At 42.4% G+C, this 12697-nt stretch overlaps 1 protein-coding gene across 1 annotated transcript; it reads right to left on the bottom strand.

The window, feature by feature from the left end:
* Nucleotides 1–6686: 6686 nt before the first annotated feature.
* LOC139808798 (CCAAT/enhancer-binding protein) lies at nucleotides 6687–10634 on the bottom strand. The gene has a single exon (XM_071771209.1). The coding sequence runs from the start codon at nucleotides 9791–9793 to the stop codon at nucleotides 8729–8731; it is 1065 nt and encodes a 354-aa protein (XP_071627310.1). The 5' UTR covers nucleotides 9794–10634; the 3' UTR covers nucleotides 6687–8728.
* Nucleotides 10635–12697: the final 2063 nt, after the last annotated feature.

The raw sequence follows: 12697 nt of genomic DNA, 5'->3' as shown, positions 1-12697 counted from the left end.
GGCCGGCATAACAATGCATGACGTAACTCTGGGGTCGAATCCTCCTTACCTCCTCCGTGCAACGATGTTACAGGAAAGTGAAACTCTCGCAAACCAGGTCACACCCACATCGTGTTCGCCGGCGCTGAGTCGCGCCGATCGACGGCGGACCCTTTTTAACTCCGGGTTAGATGCTTTTCCATCTAACTCGTGAAATTATACAGCAATCGAAAAGGATGAAAAGAATTTTTTGTGCGCGAGCGTTAATTAATTCTTAATAAATACTTTTAATTAAAATCAGTCGGAAAAAATAAGATAAATGACATTCTTAATTCTCAACGTTTTATTATAACATAATGTTAACATCCCATTACAATTAAATTCTTTCCTATATTTTTCTCTATTATAGTACTTGTATAATTCACATATTTAAGCAGTTATTAACAATGTGTCATACACATTATTTTATTCGAATACGACAATCAAATAAGACATTATTTTGAAATCTTAATTTTACTTACACTAATATTTTATTTTAAAACGCTGCTGGACAGTAGGTATGTGTTTGAAAACAACAGACTAGAGGCGCCAGAAAGATCTATAAATTTAAACATTTACTATGCTTCGAGTTACAATTGTATATACATTTCTATGAAACTGCAGTCCACGAAATTTCACTTTCCGTGATTCAACTAATTTTTAATTCCTTGCTTGTCGTTTTTACAAAAATTTGACATTTTTAATATATAGAATAGTTAATATATCTCGATCTTTTGTATATATAGGTTCTATCTATTACAAGAGCACCATTTTTTCGAAAATTTGGTTAAATGCTGACTTCTTTTCTCTTTTTTTTTCTATTCTTGTTTTCTTTTCTTTGGTTTTATAATCTTTTAGGTATCATGCATGGTATAAATACATAAGGTGAAGTATTGCGCATAATGGCGGCTGAAACCGGTTGAAGGAGCTATAATCAAAAACCAATCAAATTTTTGCCATGCGGCCATCCACTGTGCATATCCATGGGAATACTTCATCTTATATATTTACACCATGGTAGTATCACGTAGGTTTATTTTAGATTGTCCTGTATATACGTGATGTCTTAATAGTTGATAATAAACGATGTTTGATTATCCGTGAATATTAATAGCTGAAGTTAATAGATCATATACATGCTGTCATAAATACCAGCAATTACGATGATGCGAGGCGATTAATTCGGTGACCGTTTCCGCTGCACACACACACGATTATCTCGCGAGTCTGGCTCGAGATGCGAAAACACCGGCTCAATGTCACCAGCTGTATTAGCGTCAAAGTTTCGCTAAGTTTCGGGGGATGCGCGAACGATTTTAGCGGATCAAGTGCGAGTTCGTGTTCGCGTTGCATACAACAGCTTCGCGACGCCGCGCCGCGTCGCTCGCGGAACGCATGTTCGCTCGCGCGTTTGTGTGCGTGCAAAAAGAGAGAATCGGGCGCGGGCGCGCGTGGGTGCGGGGCGGTCTTGGCAGAGTTGGCCCTAACCCATATAACGTCGCAGCCAGAATAGAGACCAGGCGGTCGAGCGAATAGGAGGATAGGAACGCAGGTAACTCTATAAACATGGCCGGGAAAACGGAGTATCGAGTTGCTGGCGGCGCGCCTTTAACGGGCCACTTTTTTCGTGCTCACCTTCGACGATGATAAGTAACGAATGGACGAAATATTCGTTTGGCTTTTTCTTTTTTTCACTTTTTTCTTTTTTTTTTTATTATTACAATGACTTTAAACTTTAAAGTGACCGATCCTAAGCTTAATTTTAAATACATTTTATACGGCTTTACAAATTGTTAATTTGTAAATATCTTAATAGTATCCGGTATCTTTATAAGAACGGTTAAAAAAAAAACTATCGCGAGTTTCAACGTCTATCTTAATTTAGCCGTGAGTTTACTAAGTATTTTATCACGAATGCTATTTTCTTTGTATCTTTATTTCCAATCGTAACGGAAATCTGTTCGCTATTTCCCTCAAAATGCGACATCTGTGAAAGATAAACTGAGATGACACCGGTACTTAATTTCTACGGACAGAAGCGAATGATAATGTTAGTGTAAATTAGCAACTGATGCTGCCTCTCTCATAATTCGAACTGGCGCTACGCCACCGAAGGTAGAACAAAAAGCCAGGATGATAATAGGAGTGCAGCTAAGAACATCCGGCACGAATAGAATCTTTCATATTACATTACTGCTTTACTATATATGTAAGTTTGTGTGGTGCAGAGATATGTCAAAGAATGTGATTAGAATTAATAGATTTATTCCAATTAATTATTACAATAATTACGTTTGCTATAATATATATTAAATAGATATATATATATATATATAAACGCTATCTGTAACAAAGTAAGGTGTAGGTAAAAAAATAAATACGATTTGTGCTAACAACTGTGATAAATTAGACAAAATTGTAACATGAAAAGGTGGCATTATAATGATCGCCTTGGAAAATATAGACGGAAGCTCATCTTGCTGCGTCAGCATGAGGAATTAAGCGAAGTCGATAATACTGATAAAGCGCTGATAATAAGTACTAGTGGCAGATATTATATCACACGCGCAAGGGAGTTAGTTTTGTTCTTGTCTTATATTTTGTTTAAGATGAAAGAAAGATTAGCAAACAAACAATCGTATACATAATATTGTACTATTCGATAAATAAAATTTAAATTAAATGGACTTCGATGCGTTAAAATATGAAACACAAAACGAATCTTTTTCTCTTTCTCTCAGGTAATTTGTCTTTTTTAAATTTTGACATTTCCTGGTTAATAAATTTTATCGGACACAAAGTTGTAATTCATTGGTTAGCAATGTCGAAATGCTCGCATAATCGACTGTCTCGGTGATATCAGAAGTTGTTGCTCAATTTGTATAGGCATGCTCGAAAAGTATAGACATACCGTGCAAGAATGCTGGCATAGCTTGCATCTAAAACTGGAATCGTCGGCGACACGTGCACGCAGACACCTCGGCGTCAAAACTTGGCGCATTATGTCAGAAATTTAACGCGGCAAACAAAACAGGCGCTACTATAGAAATCGTTGGACATCGGAAAATGTTGTAGGTAAAGCGTGTTTAATCCATTTGATACCGTTTCGAGACTGCGAGATAATCTATATTTATAAGTACACAATAGCATAAGATGATATGTATCTGCAATACGAGGAGTTTTCGAATTTAAATTATAATTTAAATCACACGCCTAAATCATGAGGCATACGCCACAGAAGCTGTCTATCTATCACGTTGTGCTCTGGAATGTATATTGATTTTGAACCAATCGGAGCCGTTAGCATGTAATATTCGGAGAAGTAACAAACACGAGTGAAGCAGAAGTTCATCCAAACGTAAAATAATGTAGAATTATTATAAAATTTTTACCAGTGGAGGACTAGAACCTTCGAAAATTTACAAAATCCTAAAAATATAGTATGGCAAAGAAACATTGTCGGACATAAGCATGCATACAATGTATAAACGGAGTATAAAGGTCTTTGAAGAAGAGCAAGAATGTCGAGAACAAATCATATTCCCAGCGGAGAATATTGATAACGAGAAAGAATGCTGACACCAAGTTGATACGCTTATTCACATATGCCCTAAATCGTGATGGTCGGCGCATTATTGTGCGGGATATTATTTTATAAATATCAGTATTGGTAAACAAATGTTCTAAAATCAACTGTATCAGATGATATGTGTATTTATCAGATTCCATGGATGTCAATATAAATAAATTGAAGTGGATTGTTGTTCCCTATTCAGCATTTTTAGACTTTTATCCCTTTGGACTTTAGACCCTTGACAGAATTTTTAAGAGGAAAAAAACTTTATCTAAAAAGTTATCGAATTTCTATTTGAGAATAGATGCATCTATTTTCTAGAAAGTCTATTAAAAGACTTTCTTACGGAAGCTATGGCGCCAATACATGGCAAAGAAATCGGATTAGATTGAAGAATGCCATAATCTATGTCGGTGACTACCTTTCGTTTTTTCTGTAATTTTCAAATTATAATTTAAATTTGAATACTTCTCGACCTTCTCGTGTCTTTAAACCCTAAATGTTTACATTTCGCAAATATTTCTCTTTAAAATGATAGACACTTACAAAATTAATGTTACGCAGGTTATTTCAATGATTGTGAAAAAATTATTACAAGATATTGAAAGACTTATCTATCTTATTAATCAAACATGTGTCTTTGACGGAAATATGCATGTTTGCGATATTAAAAAAGTAACTTACGACTGGTTCAGCACAAGTTTATAGAGGGGATTAGATTGCTCGGAATTGTCTAGGTACAGATATACATTTAGTATTCTTGCCGGATAAAGATAAAATTAATTCCACTAAATGCGTGCCTAATCCATAAAGAATGTTATTACGGAGCAGTGTTCACTTACAGTCGCGTTACACGATTACCTGCCATTCACCTGCCAGCGCATTCTCATAAATTTAAAAATTGTCCTAAAATTCTAGAAAATTAATTAATATTAGTTTATGTATTGATATCAAAGTTCTTCCAAATATAAGTTGATATTTCTTCTTAAATATCTCAAATCTGTGAAAATATTACGCTGTTATACTGATATACTTTGTTTATCGGCGATTTAACGTAGTAATGAATCATTTAAATGGTATTACACACTTGATAAGATCAAGTTGGCAAAATGCTTCTCGATCTCAGGATGATAGCTGTCTAGATTTTGAAAATTAACAGAGATATGATACGAGCTGACTGACCTCAGCAAAAAAGAACTGCCATTTTATTCGTAATTGAAATATCTTTATAAAAAATAATTTTAATTAAATTTATGTTGACTGTCAGGTAATGTGTGTCTTATGAAAAATATACTTCTCTTTGCGTTGCCATCTGCTGTTTTCGACGTTTAAGTCGTTTTAAAATCCTGTGCTACGTCTTCTTGGCAATATACGTTCTTTTGCATCAATGTCAATTCCAATTCTTCGGAAGTATTCCGTCTTGACATTTCATTTTTATTCTTCGCGTACTCGTGCAGTCTGCCCCGGGCAATGTTGTCGCGTGCATACATACAACACAATTCTCTGCATTGTATCACGTAGAAATGCGATAAATTGTCCACGATCATCAAACCAAGCCGCGAGTTCACGCGAGGCCGTGCACGATTAAGGCACAACAAATCCCGAGAGATTTATTCCCTAGAAATAATTCTCGATAGCAAAACTGAAAAGCGAGTATCGAGTTGCTTGATGGTGTATATGCATATATATTTAATATATCAATATATCTTATTGTAAGTTTTTATTGATTTACTTTTATGAAGTTTTACTTTTTCATTCATTACTGTCTCATTTTTATCTTTAATACGATGAAGTGGAAAATGCATATATTATATAAATATAAAACTGATACGATGCCCCGAACGTTTGTCCTATGTCTATACAATCAGTACTTGAAGCGTCATTTAAAAAGCAGCATTTTATTCCAACAAATTTAGAGGTTCTTCATTCAATTTCCGTATTAGTTTAATCATTAAATTAAATTACTTCTCAATTAATACAGACGAAGTATTATAAATATTAGACATCACCGATTTTGCATCGCGACGTGAAAAACTCGTTTCGTCAATTATGCCACGCGGGCGATGCGTTTCCTTATGCGTCTCGTGCGCATCGTTTGCGTGCGTACGATTCGAGATGCGGGCACGTGCGCCCGCGCGTATACATACACGCGTGGAACGCTGTATCCTGTTCCGCGGGGCTCGCTACAACGCGCGTCACGCTCGTCACAATGGTGCTAATCTATTTAATCTGACTAACAACAAACTTATCTCGTGACTCACTCGCCGCGATGGATTCGCGCGCCATTGCTCCGATCGCTTGCCATACGTCCACTCTGTGTGTACGTTAGGTGCGAATGCCGATGGATTTTTCCGGCAGATCAATGACTGGTTATACGGACTCGTGGAAATATCCCTTCGACGGGACTCGCTCTTTGCCTTGACCGCATACATGACGCCGTTAATCTCAGGTCAGAACGTTATCAGTGATAACGAGCGCGAGTTCGTTTCCTTATCTCGTGATACTTTTGAAGTTTAAATCTTATACTTTTTTTTATACCTGAACAAGTTGATTTTATAATGCGATTTTCCCCATTTTTGACATTAATTTATGACAAAATTTTTTCCCTAAGCGCAGCGTTATTTTAAGTAAATATCTTCTTCATTCTTGAATCTTACAATGTGTAAAAACGGACTGGCAAAAAATTTGAAGGTATATGGAAGTATAAAGTAATGATAGCGTGTATGTGTTTAAGGAATCCTTCAAAGACGAAACGTGACACTTAATGATCTACGATGGAGAATGAAATTGATGTTTACATTTGTGTATCGCACGATAAATAAATGTAATGTATTTGTACTTTGTAACATATAGCGTAGAGCACGATAAGTCGACAGTAACGGAAAAGTTCTGCATATAGTTCTTTAAATTCCGGGATTACATCGCGAGAACGTTATCAGTCGTGGAAAAGCAGCTTTATGCATCAAAGTCTTAAGTACGTCATATAAGGAATTAAATTCACGAGCGGGAGGAAGACACGGGGGGGGGGAAGTGCGGGGAGGCGAGGCGACGCGTAGAGATAAGGGAAGAAACAGAGGCAGGCGCGTTACGTATATACGTTTCATATCAAAATATATTTGTGCATAGACAAGAAGACAACCGTGACAGGTAATTTTATACCCTAACGTCATACGTCAGTCATACACCCAAGGCACATGTGCGTAACGTCTCTCTCGCATTCACACTAGTTGCATGCGGTCGTACGTTTTCCCTCGCAAATAATTAAATCGCTCGCAAGTAACGTGCGCGCATGCACGTTAACGATATGCGCGACCGCACGGTGCACACCGGCTGCTGACATGTTGTCGCTGGCATCGGATTTTTGCGTTACGAGCTGACATCGCGAAGATGAAACCTGCTTAATGCGACTGAGCGCTTGTATCGACCATTCACGTATGATTCCTCCGACTCTTCCGCTCGAATATCTCGGTTTCACTCTCGTCGCTAATAAAATAAAATATGCAATTACAACAATTCGTCTCTCCTGACGCATTCGCGCACGCGATGTCACATATACACGTGTACGCACGTTATACGGGCTTACACACGCACGCATGTATACAATCCGCTCGATTCCCCAGTCTTTCCGGCGGTTTCTCTCTCTCTCTCTCTCTCTCTCTCTCTCTCATGCTCTCTTTCTCTCTCCCTCTTTCTCTCCCTCTCTTTCTCTCTCTGATTCTCTTCTAACAAAATATATTAGCTTTTTATGTACATACATCTCAAATATAATAATAATAAAATTAATTAGAACTATAATACAAGAGCGTGGATAAAGTGCTCGGCTGTGTTGGCTTGGCCATGCTTCGTCGAATACAACGAGTACGGGCAGCGAATACGTATCGAGAGAAGATGGATGTCTCATTGATGCACGATTGTTGATGCGAGCCACGTTGATATAGATCACCGTGTTTCGATATGACTCTTTTTTTTAGGTACTTGGTAATTGGAGAGTGATAACCTAAGTTCATTAATTTAACATTATCTAAGAACCGAATCCTAAATACAGCGCCGTGTATACGTGTCTTTCGCGTTGGAGATGCGTTAGGTGTACGTGTGTCCGTGTATCGTTTACGTGTAGTACGAAACATAATATACAACTAAAGTGAGGATTCTCTCGCGTGAATCGCATCGAGATACGATTTGTTCGTAATGTTCGGGGCTTGCCTACGCGTCGCGATCTTTCGTGCTCACCGACGGGGACTCGACGGCCTCGAAATCGATGGATCACCCAGTCTTACTTATTTAGTCCATGAGTGCTAAGAGGGAAGAAGACATTATTAAGTAAGTAAGGAAGTAAGGTACCAAGAAGAAATAACGCAAATGACGAAAAAAAGATGAAAGAGAAAAATTGGACTGTCTTTTTCGCATCCTTCGTCGGATTCTCGACATTATCTCGGGAGATCGCGACACGATGGCTTGCTTGCGGATCACGCGATTGATTCCTCACGTCATTTATTGTTTTTATTTATCGACGTTCGCGTCCCTTTCGCGTTTTTTTTCAGCGTCCAAACGGCACTCTCCGGAGCAAAGGGCTGCTCGTGTACCGCGGGCAGTTGCACTTCTCTTTCAACGAAATGTGAAGTTCTTACGTGAACCACGCCGACGTTTCTCGGTCGTCGTAAGCTCGCGTAGAGTAGCTTGCTCTTCTCGCTCGCCCTCCTACGCGATTCGTCGACTCCCTCCTTCTTCCTCCCACGCTCGCGCCTTCACGGCGCTCTCGACGCAACGACGACGACGCACGCACGCATGCACGTGCGTTTGCCTTGCGCGCCGCTCCGAGCGGCGAGCCGAGTGAAATATAAAGGACGACGTAGAAGCCGAAAGGAGGAGGAAAATGAGAGATAGAAAAAGATGAGAATGAGCAAGCGAGAGGGAGACGGGGAGAACGAAAGACGGCTTCTCCTCGGAGATGTACATACGCGATGTTGCGGGGAGACGCGGGAGGAAGCGGAAGACGCGACTAACTTCGTCTCACAATCGGAGCGGCTTGATAGCCCAGGGACGCGAGTCAACGACAATGTCGTCGGAAGACGGTGTCATCTCGAATTGCGCGGCAATGTCTGTACTGCACTGCTGCTGCTGCTGCTGCTGCTGCTGCTACATGGGTCCACACGCGTGCTGCTGGAACTGGTCGAGATGCCTGGAGATCTCGCGGTGCAGTTGCTCAGGTACGACGCCGACGTTGATGCCGGTGTTGAAGAGCGACCTGAGCACGTTGAGCTCCTCGTTGAGGAGCTCGATCTTTTTCTTCAGTTGATCGTTGTCTTTCACCAGCAGCTTGACCTTCTCCTCGGTCTCGCGCGATCGCACCTTCGCCTTCTCGCGGCTCTTCCTCACGGCGATGTTATTCCTCTCCCGCCGTCGTCTGTACTCGTCGCTCGCCTTGTCGATGGCCTTGGTCTGCTTCCTGGCGACGTTCGCGGCGTTGTGATGCTGATGGGCCATTACCGGCCCCTTCATGGGGTTACCCCGTGGCGGTGGCTGATGGACCGGCGCGCCTGGATGACCGGCCGATATCGTGGACGGCGTCAAGGTGGTGAAGGTCTGGCCACCGTTAGCGAACGGGTTGTTCGTCACCGGGCTGTAACCGGCGGGCGGATACTGAGGGCAGTGGCGTCTGTAATCCGTCGGATCCAACGGTTCCTCCTTGATACTGGGCGACTCCGAACTCGAGCTGTTACTGTCGCTGCAACTGTTGCTGCTCTGATGGTAGGTCGCGCCGCTGTGCACCGGCTGCGGCATGTAGGCGAGTGTCGTGCGCGGATAGCCGCCCGTCCTGACGTGCTTCATGGCGCTATTGGTACCGAGCATGTCCAGCAAACCCTCGCCGAACTGGTTGTCATCGATCAGGTTTTGGAGATCCAGCGAAATCTCGGGGGCATTGAGATCGGTAAGCTCGCCGGCGACGGCGCAGTGCTCGGCGTATTGCTGATGCAAGCTCGCCTTGCTGCCGGAGACCTGCTTCACCACCGCGCTGTTCTGCTGCTGCTGATGATTGTGATTGTGGTTGATCTGCAGCGCGGAATTGTTATTGTTCGTCGCGGCGTTATTGTTGTTCTGATTGCTGGTGTTGTTGTTGAGCACCTGGGACTTCTTCAGATCAGCCGTACCCTGGGCCTGTGCCTGATGGGCCGCCGAATCGTACATGACTGGTGACGCCATCGCTCACGCGCACATCACAGATGGGAATCCTTTCGCGACTTCACCGCGACCACCTGTACCAATCCGCGTCCGTTTGTGCGTAGAAACCGTCAATCTGCGCGTTGTCGTTCTCGCCTCGCTCTGTGTGCTTCTATTACTAACTATCTCCCTCTCCTTCGGCCGTCGTAGCGCGTAACTACGTCGTCCAAGACGAGCCGGCAGGAGATGAGGAGAGAGTACTCTTCGGTATCTATCGCCGTCACACCGTCACCGTCATGGATAACAAACGGATCTCGTTTCCTCGAAGGCGCGCGTTGCGGTTTTTGACACTGTTCCAAATACTTACTCAATGGTCCCCCCGGATTATATATTCCGAGATCCCGAGGACGCGACGGTCACACGTTTTTCGTCCAGTGGACGTTATTTCAACTTTCGTCGTCCGCTTCGCGTCAACGCGGCTTACTCACGCCCACGCGCACAGTCGGTTACGTCTCCGTGCGATCTTGGCCCACTCGGAGTACACACGGAAGGAGACCGCTACGTGAAGCTCGGGAGTAAAGGGGAGAACTCGATGCGGCAGCAACAAACCCACTCGAGAGTTGGCGCGCGACTGAGCGCCTCGGCGGCATGTCGCAAGCTTTCAATGTGGCGCGCCTCATTGCGCTTGCGCCCGCGACGTCGCGCTTCCCTCCGCTCATTCCGCTCCGTGCTCTCGCCTCCTCTCGCGAGCGGTCCTCTCGCGGAGGGACCGACCGCGGAGCGTCCACCGCGCTCCTCCTCCCGCCGCGCCGCCGCACCGCCGCGGCGCTCGCTCACGAGTTAGCTGTAGCTCCCTCCCACTTCTCCGGTCCTCCGGTCCCCCGGCTCCTTGTCCTCCTCCGGGCCCCGTTTTCTCTCTCTTTCTCTCTTTCTCACTCTTTCTCACTCTCGCTTTTCCTGTCCGTTATCCGCGCACGCCTCTCTCTCTCTTTCTCTCGCTCCTCTCTGTTTTCCATCCTTTTCCCACATTTCCCTCTCCGTTTCCGACGCATTTCGGCCGTCTTTTTTTCCCCTTCAGTCCCGCGGTTCCCTCGAGCGGCGCGTCTTTTTTTCCTCTCTTTTCTTCGTTTTCTCGCCATCCCTCATGTCCTGACACACTGCGGGTCGGTCCCGTCACGGCTCCGTGCGGCGGAAAAAGTTTTCCGGCGCTTGATTCTCGCGGCGACGCGACGCCGCGCCGCGTGCGTACGATAGGCGGCCTTCCTTTTATTCGCGATGGGTGCGCGGATTTTCCCGCTCGAACAATTAGCTATCGTGGGTCATCAGCTCGTTCATCAGGTCATTTGGGATGTCAGTCGCTGTATGAATTGTCCGAACCGATAATAATCGAATTTAAATTAGACATTAAAATTCCGGATATACGAGACCATCATGTATATCTAATTGCCATTCATGAACTTCCGTTAACTTAAGTTAATATTTTATTTTTTATATTTACTTAATGCAGCCATGCATCACGCGTCGCGAAGTAACGACTTCGGCGTATATGTCACGTGGCGCCTATCACGACGCTCGGTATTTATTTTTGAGAGCACCCTGTTGGCCCACAGGAAAGTGTCATCGTTTACACGATATTGCGCAATCGGCAGTAATCAATTCAAAATCTTCTGCCGTTATACTTGCTCGCTTGTCGAGATTTTTTAGAGATTTTGAGAAATGATTTTCGTTATCGTTACAAGTAGCTTTAATTGCTTAAAATACATCTGAACGAGGTATGCAAATATCCGAGAATTATTGAATGGCAATGATAAAATAAGTTCCTAAAGGATTATATGATTGTGGACTGTTAATAAAGTTTTAATCAAGATTTATGATGAGACAATAACGTGCTCTTCATCATAAATCTTGATTAAAACTTTAACTAACAGTCCAGTGCTTCACTTCAAATTAGATCAGTAAACGATTATTTCGACCATATCTCTCCATTTTCCGGGATTTTATTATTTTAGATTAGAACAAGTTTTATTTCCTTATTTATGTTTTAACGTTCATTAGCTGCTTATCACTCTGCCCGACTCTGCCGTAGCTACAAAACGTTTATCCTCGTTTTCCTAGAACTTTCCATATTTATTTTTAATATTTATCCTCCTTCAGTTTTATTATTAGATCACTAACAGATCAGCATATAATCTGACGAATAATTTGTGCAGAAAGGAGTTCCGGTGGGATTTTCCGCGCGAGATGTGTCGCGATCGAACCCGACGAATAGTTTCGCGTCCTCACGAATAGACGAATCATTGTTGCGTCATGTTTTGATTGTTTATCAACGCAGATTTTTTTATCTTAACATCGTGCGCGCAGCGTAGTTAGGCGTGCGTTGATCTACGTCTACGAACCAGCGCACGCTGACGTATATTAATCGCTCGGATTGTGAACGACGAGTTTCTGCATATCAGTGACTCGCTTGCGTCGATAATCTTGGCGCTATCGAGGCATGGGGAAAAAAAATACCAGAAGCGATTTTTGCGCGCAATTGACACACCGAGATCGCATTAATTAACATCCTCTCGCGGAATCACTAATTAAGCGCTTTACGCGCTCTAATTCATGTTATATATATGTATCATTAAGCGTATTATGTAATGGTGGGTGATGAAACGGAAATAAGAAACCTGTAAACGATAAGTACGTTATCTTCTATCCCCCCTTCCTCTCTTTTCAATTTTTTACATATATTTTGTTCTGTGCCCAATTTCTCCTCTTTCTAAGTGAAAACAATCCTGGTTCTGTATATATCTCTTTTTTGACATAAGGCGTATCAAATTAATTTAATATAATTTAATTTCCGATAAATCATTAATAATTAATTATGAATATAGTACTTTTTGAAAAGTAATGTGCATCACATACTTTGTTACGTATTATATAATTCGTTAATTGTATCTT

Source organism: Temnothorax longispinosus, chromosome 1 (assembly GCF_030848805.1).
Source record: "Temnothorax longispinosus isolate EJ_2023e chromosome 1, Tlon_JGU_v1, whole genome shotgun sequence".
NCBI lineage: Eukaryota > Metazoa > Arthropoda > Insecta > Hymenoptera > Formicidae > Temnothorax > Temnothorax longispinosus.
Note: the sequence above shows the minus strand (reverse complement) of the source record. Positions and strands in the feature narration are given on the sequence as shown.

Bases quoted from the DNA above. Each gene is read 5' to 3' on its own strand.
- LOC139808798 (XM_071771209.1), bottom strand. From the start codon at position 9,793: ATGGCGTCACCAGTCATGTACGATTCGGCGGCCCATCAGGCACAGGCC.